This window comes from Lissotriton vulgaris, chromosome 5 (assembly GCF_964263255.1).
Source record: "Lissotriton vulgaris chromosome 5, aLisVul1.2, whole genome shotgun sequence".
In the NCBI taxonomy this organism is placed as follows: domain Eukaryota; kingdom Metazoa; phylum Chordata; class Amphibia; order Caudata; family Salamandridae; genus Lissotriton; species Lissotriton vulgaris.
Genome location: NC_141693.1, coordinates 347,694,556 through 347,711,635, shown reverse-complemented (window position 1 = coordinate 347,711,635; position 17,080 = coordinate 347,694,556). Strand labels below are relative to the sequence as shown.

Below are 17,080 nucleotides of genomic sequence, written 5' to 3'. Positions count from 1 at the left end.
AAAATTACATATAGCCTTTTTAATGAAATCACCAACTTGTAGCAAAGCTGTACAGATAAAACACAGATATTGTTGTAGGCTCTTGCTTCTGTTTGTTACAGTTTGCTCTGCCTTTCACTTGTCACATTTGTCTCTTAGGTGTCAGGATCAAGACTCCGAATTCTTGATGCTTCTGCGGCAGACTCCGGCGAGTATATCTGTCGCGTGAGTAGTGGCTCTGGTGTCCAGCAGGCCTCGATCACCGTTTCCATTGGCAGTGCATCCCAAAGTGAGTACTCATTCAGTGCATTTGTCCGGCCCCTGTGTGACACACATGGTTCTCTTGTTCATATACATTTCTACTGTAGTAAATTGGGCAAAGCTTGAGTTCAAATTCCTTTTTTTGTTGTTATTTTTATTGGTCTTCATGTCAAAAAGACTGTAGGAAAGTGCCCCTTTTTGACATGGTCACTCCCACTTTTTGCGCCTGATACATGATGTGATTTAGACTGAAAGTGCACTGGATTCCTGCTAACCAGCTCCCCAGTACCAGAGCGCTGTCCCAAAACTGTAAAATGTTCCCCCAATTGATAAAACCTTTAACACCCCTGTAAGTCCCTGGTAAATTGTACTCTGGTACTAGGGCCTGAGGTACTGAAGACTGTCCCTAAGGGCTGCAGCACAAATTGTGCCACCCTAAGGGACCCCTCATCAAGCACATGCAAGACGTCCATTGCAGACTGCGTTTTGATGCAGACAAAAGTGAAAACACGATGTCTGACACATCCTTGCGTGCCGTGTCCCCTACCACTGTATGTAATATTTGTAAGTCGCCCCTATAGCAGGCCTAACAACCCTAAGGGCGGGTGCTGAATATTACATGTGAGAGCATACCTGCATGAGCATATACCCCTTTGCTGGTCAGTCCTATTACTGGCAGTGCAAGTGGACAGGGTAGCCATTTTAAAACATGTGCTGGACCCTGGTGAAAACAAGTTCCCCAGCTAAATGTTGGCTTCACTGAAAATAGGGATGTTTAGTATCAAACATCTCATAATAGTAAACTCACACTGATGCCATTGTTGGATTTACCAATGCATGCACCCAGAGGGTACCTTAGAGGTGCCCCCTGAACAGGGCCGGCTTTAGGCATGTGCAAGCTGTGCACCTGCACAGGGCCGCCAAACCCCAGGGGCCGCCACCTCAAATATATATCATTACACAGCTGCCTGTTTCCCCAGCACCTACCACTTCTGTTACCGACCATCGTAACCACCATAAATCCAGCAATCAACAGAATCGCATCTCTTACAGCCAGCATGAAAGTTCCAGTGCATCACACACAAGAATTAATGTGCGCGTCGTGAGGGTACAACCCCTCTAACACGGTGGAAATCTGTCAAATATGAAGCTGATTAAAATTAGCGAGAGCACGACGTTAAAGCTGAATTTCATTTTGTAACTACTTACTTTTTGCGGCGGGCTGCACAAACAAGCGCATAAAAGGACGCTACTGTCTGTAAATGTGCGTAAACAATAGTGCGGGTCACCGTGTGTGCAGAAAACCGTGTTGATGGCTTTTCACGAGGGCAGGTGCCCTCGGGCCGGCTCTAGGGCAGTGCGGCTGCACAGGGGCTGACCTGTAGATGGGGGTGCTGTGACCTGTGACCTGCTTAGCAATATCTTATGATAGAGAGGGGGTGCACTTTTGCAGGTGGTTGGGAGAGAATCAGAGGAGGCAGTCGAGACGTGGGGGCGTTAAAAGGGATTGTGGCACCGGGCGCCACCAGCGCAAAAGCAATGTATGTAAAAGGTGGTGTGACCCTGTCCAAGTGTGTGCCACGCCACTGCAATGCATGAGTGTATTGGAGTTCTCTCATGTCTGCATAAAGTATGCCCGTGCCCGCCCAGCGGGTACAGATGTGGGTGAACAAGGGTACGGGTGTGGGGTAGCGGGACCTACAGACACTCACTGGAGGCTGGTGCACCACCGTGCTGAGGCTCTCCGTGACCACTATCTCCCCTCGTCGGCGTCTATAAACGGGTCTGAGGTGCGCCAAGCTGATAGTGGCCCAAAAAAGGTTTGCCTATGCGGGTGACTCGCCCAGACACTCATTGCCGGGCTGTGGCTGGCAATCACCCCAGCACCTACCACATTAGTTAACCCCCGCACCTACCACCTCTCTTCTCTTACTGGACCCACCACATCTCTTCACATCCATTGCTCGTATCATTTCACTTTTCACAGACATCGCATCTCTGGCAGCTCGTACCATATCACCTCATTTTCAGTACGTGGATCTGTTCGCCTCCAGTATTTACATATCACTTCCTTTTTAGCGCCCCCCACATCTCTGTACCCGCTATATCACTTCACTACCGGCACCCGCCCGGCCAGACCTCCTCTTCCGGGGGGCCCCCCTACCTAGCTCCCTGCCCAGGGCTGCCATGAGCCTAGAGCCGCCCCTGCCCTGAAACCCTACTAGCATCTGCTGTCCTTGCTGGCTGTTTTCTGCCAGCCTGTCACCCGAGACGCTGTTCCTAGCTCCTAGGGTGAGAGCCTTTTGCTCCTTTACAGACCCCCAGGACCCCGCGCACAATTTAGTGAGGACATCACGGACTTCATCACTCCACACGCGCTCCCCTCCAAAGATTACATCCTTCTGGGAGACCTCAATTTTCACCTTGAAAAGAACAACGACCACAACTCCACCACCCTTCTGGACAACCTCGCCAACCTCGGACTTAAACAACTGGTCACTTCCCCCACCCACATCGCAGGCCACACACTCGACCCTATCTTCACCTCCAGCAATCATGTCTCCTTCAACCACACTACGGCTCTCCTCTGGACTGACCACAGCTGCGTTCACTTTACCTACAACAAGCCCAAACCCAACAACCACCCCCAACCTACCCTGCAAAGAAACTGGAACAAAATCACCATCGACCAGATCTCCTCATCGCTTCTTCTAAAGCCCCCAGCCCACTCCTCAAACCCCGACCAAGCCGCCACCAACCTCACCCTATGGTATTCCAACAGCGCCGACATCCTAGCACCACTGAAAAAACAACAAATCAAACTTGGCAGCAAGAAGGCCTCCTGGTTCAACGATGATCTTAAGAAATCCAAGAAACTCTGCCGCTCCCTTGAGAAGGCCTGGAAAAAAGACCCAACCACCAGCACCAAGGATGCCTTCAAAAACGCCACCCGCATACACCACCAATTGATCCGAAAGGCCAAGAAAACCGCCTTCAAGGACCGACTAGATAGCAACGCCCACAACAGCAAGGAACTATTCAACATCGTCAAGGAATTTACCAATCCCTCGGCCAACTCTAACGACATCAACCCCTCTCAAGCCCTCTGCGACTCCCTAGCCTCATTCTTCCACAACAAAATTGCAGACATCCACAACAGCTTCGACAACGAACCCGGAGACCAACCCACCCAACCATCTGCTGGACCTTCACCCCCGTCGAACATCCTTAAGGACTGGAACCCAATCTCCATCGAGGACACCATCCGCCTGATGAACTCCATCCACTCAGGATCCCCCACAGACCCATACCCTCACCACATCTTCAACAAAGCAGACTCCATCATAGCACCGCACCTCCGAGACGTCATCAACTGCTCCCTCAACTCCGCCACCTTCCCGGAAAGCTGGAAACACGCCGAACTCAGCGCCCTTCTGAAAAAACCCACAGCGGACCCCACCGAACTCAAAAACTACCGTCCCATCTCGCTCCTTCCATTCCCGGCCAAAGTCATCGAGAAAGCCGTCAACAACCAGCTCGCCGCCTTCCTCGAAGCCAACAAATCCCTCGACTCCTCACAGTCCGGCTTCCGAGCAAAACACAGCACGGAGACCGCCCTCATCGCAGCAACAGACGGCATTCGAACTCTACTGGACAATGGAGACACAGTCGCCCTCATCCTCCTCGACCTCTCCGCAGCCTTCGACACAGTCTGCCATAGCACCCTTCTACAGCGCCTCAGAAACATCGGAATCCAAGGAAAAGCACTAGAATGGATCACCTCGTTCCTCACCGGAAGAACCCAGAGAGTCCGCCTTCCACCATTCAAGTCAGAGGCCACTGAAGTCATCTGCGGCGTACCACAAGGATCTTCACTCAGCCCCACCCTTTTCAACGTATACATGAGCCCCCTCGCGGCCATCGCACGCCAACACCACCTCAACATCATCTCCTACGCGGATGACACTCAACTAATCCTATCACTCACCAATGACCCTAGCACCGCCAAAACTAACCTACACGAAGGAATGAAAGAAGTAGCCGAATGGATGAAACACAGCCGTCTGAAACTGAACTCAGATAAAACAGAAGTCCTCATCTTAGGTACCTCCCCCTCTGCATGGGACGACTCTTGGTGGCCAGAAGCCCTTGGAAAAGCACCCATCCCGACAGACCACGCACGGAACCTGGGCGTCATCCTGGATTCCTCACTTTCGATGAACAGACAAGTCAACGCCGTCTCTTCATCCTGCTTCAACATTCTTCGCATGCTCAAAAAACATTTCGTTGGATCCCCACCGAAACTAGGAAAACGGTCACCCACGCCCTGGTCACGAGCCGACTGGACTATGGAAACATCCTCTACGCCGGTACTACAGCTAAACTCCAGAAAAAACTCCAACAAATCCAAAACGCCTCAGCCAGGCTCATATTAGACATACCACGTAAAGAACATATCTCTGGTCACCTGAAAAACCTCCACTGGCTTCCCGTCAATAAGAGGATCACTTTCCGGCTCCTAACCCACGCACACAAAGCACTCTACGAAATCGGACCAGAATGCCTCAACACACGACTGTCCTTCTACACCCCCTCCCGCCAGCTACGATCATCCAACCAAGCCCTTGCCACTGTACCTCGCATCAACAAAACCACCATGGGAGGCAGATCCTTCTCCTACCTGGCAGCTAAAACCTGGAACTCACTTCCCACTTACCTTCGCCTTACCCAGAACCACCTTGCATTCAGAAAGCTACTTAAAACGTGGATATTTGACAAGTAATTCTCCACCCTTCCTCAAGCGCCTTGAGACCCTCTGGGTATGTAGCGCGCTATATAAATTCTTTGACTTGACTTGACTCTCAGGAGGCCTGTCCGGGTAGAGGGTTTAAACTCGCCCCCCAACCCCCACTAGGATGACATGCTGTGATTAGCCTCCTTGGGCCGGCGAGCTTCAAAGAAGCTGCCACCTTTGGTATGTGAATCTGGCTCCCCTTTCAGGAGAAGCCACCTCCCTGTCCAGAGCCCCCTTGGCACCTGTACTGGGTGAAAATTAACTAGTAGTTAGACATCCCACCTCCAGGCTAGAACCACCCCTAAGGTGGGCTACGGTGAGGTGGATACGATTTTTCAGAAGTCGCCTTCTTTGTGATGGCATACATGGGAATTCTGGGACAGGGTTATGCCCACTTCCCACAGGAAGTAGTTATATAGGGGGTGTGGTGACCGCAAATGCCAGTAGCCCATTGCATTCTACCCTACACTCCACTACCACCCTTAAATTCAGTATTTAGGGAGCCCCTGGCAACAGAGATGCAGACCCTGACGACCTAAGAGAGAGGACGCTGAAGAGCTGCAAAAGCAGAGAAGAGAGTAGAAGCAGCTGACCTGGTACCAACCCTGCGGGCCTGTCTAAAACGGCAGCAAAATCGACTTGTCCTGCAGCTGTGACTCTGGAGACTTGAAAGAACTGCCTGCCTTTGAAAAAGACTCAAGACCTTCTGTGAACAGCGGTCCTGTTCCCAAGAATCTCAAAAAATAGAAAACTGAGGCCTCCAGAACTGCCAAAAGAAGACACCTGAAGCCACCACTGCCCCTGTCAACTTGGCCCGAGTTGAAGTGGGCCAACAGTGCCAACAAGGTTCCCCAGCCCTCCAGAGCTATAGTCCATCATGGTTTCACCCCTCCTGGACTCCCCGATGTCGCCTGCATCCTCTGCAAGCAGGTCCCCTCAACCGCAACTGCTCCGGTAAGGAAAAAGTCAACACCTAAGGACCTCTGCACCAGTCACCACAGGGCCTTTGAGAAGAGGACCAATGGTATCTTCCTGTGCACCCCCATTTACCACCGTCCCTGCAAGGCCTGAGCCCGCTTGATGGTTCAGGCCGACTGGCTTCCTAGCCAGAGCCTGCAGCCTAATTTTATATTGACCGATCCCCTTTGAAACGCATAAGGCTCCTAACACTGATTTGCACTCTGCACCCAGCCGCATTGGTGGTGTATTGCTGGTGCTGCCTTGGACCTTGCCCACCATCACCTTAACTGGTGGACATTGATCCTGTAGGTCGATGTGCTGTACTTGTTTGCGGAACGTGTTCTTCCTTCCCTTGGATAACTTTGCAGAACTGAAAAATCGCACTGTTTCCACTTTTTTAAAGTGAAAAGAATTTAAATTGAAAAACGTACTTACTGAACGATTTTTTCTCTGATGCCAAATCATATATAAAGGTGCTTGGTATGTATTTTTATAAATTGGTGTGGCTCTCCTTTTTGAGGCTTGTATGGCATTTATTACTCATAGTGTGTATTTGCAAATGTCTTGCACCCTGTGTTAAGCCTAAGGCTGCTCAACCACACTACCCCCTAATAAAACACTTTGGGGTTGTATAGCAAGCCCTTGTCAATTCATAGGGAACCCCTGGACTCTTTACACCATGTATCAACTTTTGATATATTGCACAAAGAGCATTCTTCCTACAAGGACCATTACCTGTAGAGGGAAGGCCAACCACAGAGGATTTAAAAAAACATGTAATTAACTTTTCATCACAATCCTATATCCTGTACATGTGTAGCTAGAACTTGAAGACTGTAAATTATACATCGAAGTGTTTCTTTTTTTATGTGTCTGTTGGGCGGTAAAGTGATAGACTTTTCTTCAAGAAAATTCTCATCTTCCAGTTTTGGGCAAATGCTGGAAAGGTTATGGTGTGGAATGTTGATATTCTGCTTATAAATGCACTTTTAATACTGTGTGATTGTCAAACCTACTGTTGCAGGTGGGCTGCCATTGTTATGGTTTACTTTCTAATTAACCCCCACATCTCTTGTTCCTGGTACTTGTCAGGTCTATGCCCACCTGGCATCAGTAATGCATCAGTTACCTTCTGCATTGTTCTCATCTAAGCCAGAACATATTAAGTTTAAAAACAAAACACTGTAATTTTAAATGTGCTCTATTTGCAGCTGATCCTACCATTCCTCTTTTGGGAACAGCAACTGAACTTTCAATTAAAAATTCGTTTTTTTAAGGAATTTCACAGAAGGTAAAATAAATACCTCCCTTTAACTGTCTTTCTTTTTTGCTTCAGGTTCCAGCATCCCTGCCCCAGTTAGGATTGAGTCACCTTCAGAAACTTTTGTTGAGGGTCAAACTGTGGACTTGAATTGTATTGTTGCTGGTCAGAAAAGGTCAACAGTCACATGGCATAGATCAGGAGCAAGTCTCCCCTCCAATCACCAGGTTGGTAGATGCTTCATTGTATTTATTTTAATTGTATGTTCTTCTTTCTTCACTAACTGCATGAACGGGTGAGCTACAAAGGAATAGCTAGTCCTGATGCCACACATGTTGGGGTCTTCAGCTTTGAGATTGTCCTAGGCCTCCTCTTCACCATTAGCCTTCAGGCTCTTACTGTCCGTGCCAAAGTCAGATGTTGATCAATGATGACTGTACCATCTCTGTTGGGATGTGGCATCAGGTCTGTTTTGACATCAAGTCAATTGTGCCACCACTTTCAGCCAGGAAAATCTTGTTTGTTTCTGTTGATGATGATGAGAAATTGGAAGCACTGCATGTCGATGAAAAGGACATGGTTTTCTTCTCTGGAAGAATTAGAAGACATCGATCCAGTTCCTGGTAGTTAGGCTGCTTTTGTCAAGCTACATCCTTGATTTAGAGTCACTGATATTTGATTTTATACAGTAGTGGTAGCATGTTGCAACATTTCTTTGTGGTGGCAGCATGAAACGAAGCATTTATTCAAGGAAAATATTTCTGATCCTAGCTATTGATTGTACTGCAGCTTGTAGAACAGGTATGACTGAATTTGCAAATGTCCACCAGTTGCTGGACTCAATCTTCATGATTATAGTTTTGCTTGGTCTCTTGATACCTTCCTCCTCTCCTATATCCCAATGAGATCTCATGTGCACTACTGACTGTTTGACAGTATTACAGCAAGATACTGACCATATTTAGCACAATTATGATGTGTATGGGATACATTGGACAATATTTTTAAGAGTCTTTCCAAGGAGGAAAAAATTCAACACTCTGGCCCTTCTGAAAGATAGTGTCCTTCCACCCCCTCAATGTTGGCTGTCACTGCTTAGACCAGTTTGTAGATGGCAATAAGGACACTGTTGCATCAACATGCATGTATTTGCATGTATGGTTTCCGATGTAGGTGCAAACCCTTGTTTTGAACAAAGCATGACATGTTCTCAATTTGTTTCAGTGTGAGAAAGATTAAGCCATTCTTAATAACGTGCCTTCCTCATCCTTGAGTACAGTAGGCAGAATAAAGTAACACCAGTAAGCACTCATTTCAATAGAACATCTGTTTCCTCTTTCATGTAACAGTCCTGCAGAAACTGGGAACTCTGCACGCATCATAGAGGTGCCTTTTAACATTCATGATTTACTTTTTTGTCTCTTCTCTCCATTGTCAGCTATTTTGGTGCCAGGAGTTAGACCTCCTTCTAGGTTTGGTTACCAATGTTTACAGTATGCTCGAGTCAGTACAGGATAGGTGTCATTTCCAGTCTCTTCCTCTAAATCTTCTTAGTCTTTTCCATCAAATCACTTTAAAAACTTATATAACCTCTTTGAAAGGCATTTTTATAGCTCTTCAGGAAATGAGGGATGACACTGACTTTTTTGTCGGGTACTTCATGCTGTTTCTGGAGTAGTGTTTGCTGGAAAAGTAAAAGTTATCTCTAGAGATAAATGTGAACATCTGCATACCTTGCCAAATCAAATGGCACTTGGATAGACCTCGCAAATATGTTGACTAATAACTTGATTAATTTCTGAGTTGCGTAAATACCACTACCTGGTAGTCCTCTCTAAACAGCAACATAGTCTCAATTCTTTGTAAAGCCTTACACCTGGAACCTGCCATGCACGCCTCATAACTCGGGTGGTCATGACCATGAAGGGATTGTCATCCCAAATTTGTTTGTGCGTATTTCTGGATCCTCATATTTTCACTCCAGGTACCAATCCATCTGTTTTCTTTTGACTTTTGGGAGCACTTAAATCTGTTAACGTCATTCCATTAGTGTATTTGTAATGAAGTTATGCATATAATGCAAAACCTAGCAGTCTCTGCAGTTATCCCTAGGCAAGATGACAAACATAAAGCCCCTGAGGGACTACCCAAATGCTGATTCAGTGGTAATGCAAGCAGTCCAGGTTTGTTCGAGGAATCCGTTCTGCCATGTTCCACTCCACCTGACAGAAGGGAGGCGTCTGGACAGAATAGGGCAGCAGTTCTCTCCCATGGCTGCAACATCAATAAGAGCATCTGTTCTCTGAAGATTAGGATGACTCACATCCACTTACTTCATACGGGAAGTCCAAAGTAAGATCTTGGACATCCCATGTGACAGGAGACACTCTTTGACAAACACGTTTATGATGATCTGCAGTTAGTACAAACAGACTCTCCAGAGAAGCCAGCTTTATTGAAGAGCTATAGGACAGATGGCTATTCATTTTTAGAGGAAGGTATCAGTCCTACTGCTGGCAGCCACACCAGCATATGCAACAAATTTATCAACCCACAATACCCGCAACAAAATAGAGCTCCACCAAAGCAGCCTAGACTAATTAAGTTCCACAGAGGAAACAAATACTCCAAAACAAGGACTCTTGCAGAAGAAAATGAGGATGCTGAGGTGCCAGTCACAAAAACAACCCCTTCACGGAAGGTACAAGTTCAAATTTCCAATTACCTTGCGAACTGAAAACTTAAAACAGATCGCTGGGTCCCAGACTATATTTCATTTAATCATACTGTGGAATTCATACAAAAATCTCCTCATCCTCCTCCTCAATCCCATCTCTATCAAATATGATTAGAAAGTCTATCCATGCTAAACAAGGGATCTATAGAAGTAGGGCTTTTAACTCTAAGTAATATGGGTTTTGAATCCAGTTTCTTTCTTCTAAAGACATGAGAATTGGAGGCCAATTTTAGATCAGAGAAAATTAAATAAATACCCCAGGAAACAATGTTTTCTGATTACACTTCAGGGCACCCTACACCTCCTAAGTCACTGACACTTCATGAAATCATTAGAATTTCAAGCGCCATATTTTCATATCCCCCAGTACCCAAAACACCTCAGTTACCTTGGATTTGAATTGACTGGCAGCTACTAACAGTTCTCCCCTTTGGCCTGAAATCAGCAACTTGTAGTTCACAAAGTGCCACGCTTTAGTGGCAGCATATTTAAGACAGAAAGGTCATCAGTTCTTTCCATACCTGCACGATTGGCTGGTAAAGATGCAGTCAAAAGTTCAACCAAGGCTTGTCATCAAATATTCAATCATTTAGGCCTTGGTCTCAACAAGCACAAATCTTCCCTCCAGCCTTCTATAAGGATAATGTTATGTTACCACTATTTATATAGCGCAACAGCTGACCCAGCAAAGGGGCGTCCCGGTGCTGACAGCAGAGCAGCTATCACGAAAAGGGTGGAGTAGGGCACAGACTAAATGGCGGGAAACAGGTGTGTTTTAGGAGCCAGGTGTGTTTTCGGGGCCATTCTGGACACCATAATAGACCAAGCTTATCCGACTGTAGGGAATGGTCAAACCAATGCATCTAACAGGCAAATTTCTAAATGAAATTATGGGAATAATGTCATCATGCATTTGATCCAGCAGCAATTTCACAGTAATTTCTCAATGCAAAACATCATTTACCTCTAGTTTAACACTTTAGAGGTGATGGACCTTTTTCACCGTGTATCACCTTCAGGAGACATTACATAAACATGAAAAACCAAAATGCAATTAATATTTAAGCCAATAATGAGAATTGGGAGTATCTTTGAAAGGTTTTATTTTCAAAAGTTAAGTGCACAATGTTTTTTTTATGATGTGATTTTCCTCTTTTTTAAATTAAAGCCTCTGCTGTTAAATTTTCAATTTGGCGGCACTTTAGTCTGTGGTAGGGCTCTCATTCCATATGTACATTTTATGCATGGATATTTGCTATTCTGAATGAGTTTGTCAATGAGTGTGTTTTTAAATTCTGTTTCCAAGGGACAAATTATTTACCAATACTGCTTGGTAGTGCCCGTTTCCTTTGGTTGTGGGGCCACCTCTCTAGTATAATTACTGTCTGGCCCAGTAACTTGGAGAAAAACAGCAGCCACATATAAATGGGGTTAGAACTGAAGCTCTGAGCGATACAGGTGCCAGTGTCACTATCGTGACTGAAAAACTGATATTCCCAGGGCAGTATCTGACTAGTGAGACATCTGCAGTACTCCATGCTAATGCTAATACTCAGACTAAGGTCCAGTCCATGGCAATTGTGTCTTTAGAATGGGGAGGGGTTACTGGCCAAAACTACGTGATTGTATCCCTGCTATTCCTGTAGAATGTCTGCCTGGAAAAAATCTAGAGTCCTCAGCATGGGCTGAGGTCGAAAGAAAGACTTGTGCATCTATGCTGGGTATACCTGAATGGTTGGGTGTAAAAACAAGAGCACAATGCAAAGACCAGTGTGAAAAAGATGAGTTGTAGCCTGGAATAATGGCCCAATCCTCCAAGAGAATAAGCAAGAAGTATGGGGAAACCAGCTTCACAAGCTCCGCTCCCCTCTCCACAGAGAGAAGACCTATGAGCCCCGGGTACTTGGGCCTTACATGGGAGAGCTCCTGGGCCCAGGGGGACCCTCTAGAGGAGATCTGTGCCAGAGGACCTGTCCTACGTTTGAGAGCTGCAGACCGCAAGTTGCTGATCAGTAAAAGGGAGAAGTGAGTGGCTCCCACAGAACCTATTGGGAGTAGGGAGTCCTATACACTTTGGCCAGTGACCCCTAACCTGGTGCCACCAGAAGAGTGGTAATGCCTCAGAAGTATATAACTTTTTTTCACTTTGGCTCATGAGATCCCCTTAGCTGGGCATCTTGGCCGGGCCAAAACTTAGAGTAGGTTAGTTACCGACTTCTATTGGCCATGTATGACCCAGAAGATGAATACGTTTTGTAACTTCTGTGCTACCTGCCAAGCCAGTGGCAAAGCAGGTGGGCCACCCAGAGGCCCTCCTGTTTCCATTTCCAGTGGTTGGGGTTTCCTCTGAAAGGGTAGGGGGTTGATGTTATCGGCCTCAAAAACAAAGGAAGGCTGGAAGAGACCTCTCAAAGAGCCTAAGCAAGACATAGTGGACTATGTACTTGGCCTACGTTCAAGGATGGCTGAATACGTGGAAAAAGTATCCAAAAACCTTGAGGCCAGCCAAAGGCTGCACTGGTGGAGTTCCAACCAGGGCGGAAGGTGTGGGCTTTGGAGTCTATGGCTCCTAGAGCCCTCCAGGACAAACAAAGTGCACCCTACACTATCCTTGAGAGAAAAAGGGAGGTAATTTATCTGGTTGACCTTGCCACTTGCAGGAACCCCCAAAAGGGTCACCCATGTGAACCGCCTTAAACCCCATCATGACAGGGCTGATATGGCCATGACGATTAGGAAGAAGTGATGGCCTCTCCCTTTCCTCCTCTTCCACATTGCTAAAGATGGGTCAGTTGATGGGTTGGTCTTTTCAGACACCCTCTCTGCCCAAAAGCAAGCTGACTGCTTAGCTCCTTTTCCTCACCCCTAGTCTGACTAACTGGTGTCTCCATGATGTGGACACTGGTCACAAGTATGCCCGTCAAAAATAAACTGTACAGCCAGTTGGACCAAGTGAAGGAAAGCATCTGAGCTGAAGTCAGCCAGATGTAGGGGTTAGGGGTGCTTGAGTCCTCTGAAAGTCCCTGAGCCAGCCTGAGCCAGCCCTGATATTAGTCCCCAAACCTCACATCGAGGGTGGAAAAACAGATCTGAGGTTGTGTGGACTATCGAGGATTCAGTGCTGTTTCTAAGACTGATACACACCTTATCCCAAGGGCAGATGAACTCATTGACAGGCTAGGGTCAGCCAAAATTCCTCCTGGAGTAAAAGAAAAATCTGCATTCTCATCCCCCATGGACATTACCAATTTACTGTAATGTCATTTGGACTTAAGAATGACCCTGTCACCTTCTAAAGGTTGGTGAACGAAGTACTTGCTGGATTGTAGTTTTTTAGTGCAGCATATCTTGACGATATTGCTGTCTATAGCTCTACTAGGCAGGAACACCTGATCCACCTTGGAAAGGTCCTGGAAGCTCTGCAGAGTGCAGGCCCCATAATCAAGGCAAGCAAGTGCCAGATAGGGCCGGGCTCTGTGTATACTTGGGCCACCTTGTAGGTGGAGGCCAAGTTCAACCCTTACAACCCAAGATCCAGACAATTGTGGATTGGGTATGTCAACCACTCCAATTAAAGTCTGTGCTTTCCTTGGCTTGACTGGGTATTACAGGAGATTTGTGAAGGGGCATGTGTCTGTTATGGCCCCTCCTCCCTGAAATGATCCCCAAGACAATGCCAAAGAAAGTAAACTGGACAGTGAGATGTCCAGAGGCTTTTGACACTCTGAAGGAAGCAATGTGCTCAGCACCAATTCTAAAAGTTCCAGATTATCGTAAGCAGTTCATAGTGCAGACAGATGCCTCTGAACATGGGATAGCTTATAAATAAACAAATACACCCAATGATGCTGGCCATAACCAACCTGTTGCTTTCATTAGCAGGCGGTTACTCCCCAGAAAGTAGCATTGGAGTGCCATTGAGAGGGACTGCTTTGCTGTGGTTTGGTCCCTGAAGAAGTTGCCATTCTTATTTGGCTCTAACTTCCTTTTTCAAACTGACCACAGGCCTCTCAGATGGCTACTGCAAATGAAAGGTGAAAAACCTAAACTGTTGAGGTGGTCGATCTCCCTACAGGGAATGAACTTAACAGTAGAGCACATACCTGGGGCTGACTATGCCAATGCAGATGGCCTTTCCAGGTTTTTCAACTTGGACGATGAAGACTGTCTTGGGAACGGTATGTCTCATTCTCTTTTTATTTGGGGGAGGGGTGTGTGTAGGAAAGTGCCCCTTTTTGACATGGTCACCCACCACTTTTTGCCTGGTTTCAAATGTGATTTTGACTGGAAGTTCACTAGGTTCCTGCTTACCGTGTCCCCAGTGCTAGATCTCTTTCCCAAAACTGTGCAATTGTATCCCAACTGGCAATACCTTTTAGCATTCCCTGTGAGCCCTTAGTAAGTGGTACCCCTGGTTGTAGGAAAGTGCCCCTTTTTGAATGGTTACCCCCTAACATTTTTCCTGATAACTGATGCTAGCTTGACTGATTGTGCCCTGAGTCCCTGCCAATCAGGTTCCTAGGGCCTGTGTTCTTTCCCAAAACGGTACCTTTGTTTTCCCAATTGGCACACCTGTAATTCCATAACAAAAGGTACCCCTGGTACCAAGAGCCTTGTGACCAGAGAGGGCCTCTGAGGGCTGCAGCACGTATTATGCCACCCTCAGAGACCCCTCACCTTACCACCTGCACACTACCATTGCAGGCTGCATGTTTTGGTTTAAACCAAATTGAAGAGTCAACATGTGTGCCATGCCCACCACCACTGCCTTTGGCATGGATAAGTCACCCCTCTAGCAGGCCTCACAGTCCTAAGTCAGGGTGAACCATACCACAGGTGAGGTCAGAGCTGCATAAGCAATATGCTCCCACAGTGTCTGTGCTATCCACAGACGTAAGTGCAGTGAAGCCATTTTGAGTACATGGGCTGGGAGTTGCAAACACGTACTCCACAGCTTCATGAAGGCTTTACTCACAACTGAAGTTTGGTACTAAACTTCTCAGCATAATAATTCCACACTTATGCCAGTGTTGGTTTATTAGAAAATGCACTCAGAGGGCATCATAGAGATGACCCCTGAAAAACGACCAACTTCTAGTGTATTGGCTGACTGGTCCCTGCCATCCAGCCACCATCAGACAGGTTTCTGACCGCATGGGGTGGGAGCCTTTGTGCTTTTGGAGGTCAGAAACGGAGCCTGCTCTGGGTAAAAGTGCTTCATACCTCCCCCTCTCAGGAATAGCAACACTTGGTGGTGAGCCTCAAAGGCTCTCACCTTGTGATGTGCTGATTTAGGCAGCTCCAACCAGTGAAGATGCCCGCCCCCCTGTCCAAGCCCCACTTTTGTCGCAGGACAGACATGAAAATTAGTAAGCAGAGTAGGAGTGTCCACCTTAGCCTGGCCAGATTTGCCAGGAGCTAAGGTGAATACCTCTCTTAGAAATTCTCCATCATGAATTGGAGAGTTAGGCCCAATAGGAACAGGGATGTGCTCCTCTCCCCAGGAGGAGGGGGCACCCAAAGGCATGGCACCCTAAGGGACCTCTCACCAAACACACACTGACTGCCACTTCAGGCTGCATGTCTTGGTACAAGACAAACGTGAAAACCAGTCTAGGTTTATTCATTTGAGTATGGGGGCATGGACCCGCCACCCCTTTTGGCCCACATGTATTGACAATTGTGCCAAATCAAACTGGCATATTTTATACAGTTGCAGCGGCATGTTTTACCTGCCTGTCTACTAGTGTCTGGGTAGAGAAGGGCGTGCCCAATACTTCTGATTGGCAATTAACAGCTAAAGCCTGGTGCGCATGTCCGTTTGGACAGGTCTGTTACTGTGGCTATCCAGATGTGTACTTCAGGCTTCTGAACTGCACTAAGGAGCCAGAGGGAAAGGCAGCTTAGCTGCCTTGGTCTCCTTTGGAGCCCTGAGTTCCCCTGCTCACACGGATCCTTGCTTTGTTCTCATTCTGTTTACAAGTAAAACAGCATGAGAGCAAGATACGAATTGGTTGTTTTGAAAGCAGCAAGTTTAGTGACATGACAATGAATTTGTTGGTGCCCGGTTTGCTGGTGGAGATGGAACTGGCAGCACTTTCGGCTATTAGCATCAGTGTTTGTTAGAACAGAGTTACGACAAGAAGCGGGCGAAGGGCCTGGGGGAGCAGGAGTACATTTTGGAGGTGTCAAAATATAAATATGAGCCACTACTTTTCACTTGTTCCCTTGGAGCATTGGGGCTGCTCTGAAGGTCACGTCTGCATCTGGAGCTGGTATTACTGGCAGGGAGCTCACTGATGCCTCTGAGCCCTCTCCTCGCCCCTTGTGCTGCTTCGACGGTCGTGGAAGGTATTCTGCTAGCCCTGGGGAATGTGCAGTAACACGTGATCTGCCGGCCGGTGCCTCTACATTTTGCCATTCCCCACCTACCATGGCGTCCTGGGGAGTGGTTGCCACTGATTCGGCGCTACTTGCTTTACTACCTGTAGCGGGGGCTAGCTGTCGGCCCATAGCTTCCTGGGACTAATGTGTGCTAGAGAGGAGGGCGTGCTCGGGGTTGTGCCGGATCCAGGGAACTTGTAGTGCTGGAAGACCTTGTGGCCTGTGACTCTGGGCCCCTTTCTCCTTCAGCTGTGTCAGCCCTGAGGGACAGTTAATAGTGGAAAGACTACTGGCCAGTGCCTCCCGCCTTTTTCACCCCTACCACCATCCCACCCGGATGTCTTAGGGATTCATGGGACTGATTGCCTGTGAACCGGTGCACCCGTACTTGATAACTTTAGCGGGTGGGGGCAATGGGTGTTGCTGAAGGGCTGGAGCCTCCTGGTCCCCCGTCTACTAGTGAGGTTGCCGCGATCTGCACTGAGCCGGCCCCGGGTTGACACACTGTTCTGGAAGGCTGCTCAGCCTGCACCGTGGTTTCCCTTTACTCTCTGGCTGCCCTGAAGGTCTATGAGGGTGATCGCATATGGCTTGGTGGGGCCCCTTGCTGCCAGTGGGCCCGGAGGAATTTTGTGCAGGGATCACATGCTATTTACTCTTCACTGTGGATCCTTACTGTGTACTTGTTGTTAGGATATGTATA

General features: G+C 47.4%; 1 protein-coding gene across 19 annotated transcripts in view; it reads left to right on the top strand.

Annotated features, from left to right (window-relative positions):
- The window catches only part of HSPG2 (heparan sulfate proteoglycan 2), a 936,289-nt gene that overhangs the window by 679,876 nt on the left and 239,333 nt on the right, over window positions 1-17,080 (top strand). For all 19 annotated transcript variants that reach the window (XM_086921606.1, XM_086921602.1, XM_086921600.1 and 16 more), the window contains 2 exons: window positions 139-268; window positions 7,332-7,483. In XM_086921606.1, the coding sequence (XP_086777732.1) occupies window positions 139-268; window positions 7,332-7,483 (282 nt within the window). The remainder of the gene's footprint in view (window positions 1-138; window positions 269-7,331; window positions 7,484-17,080) is intronic.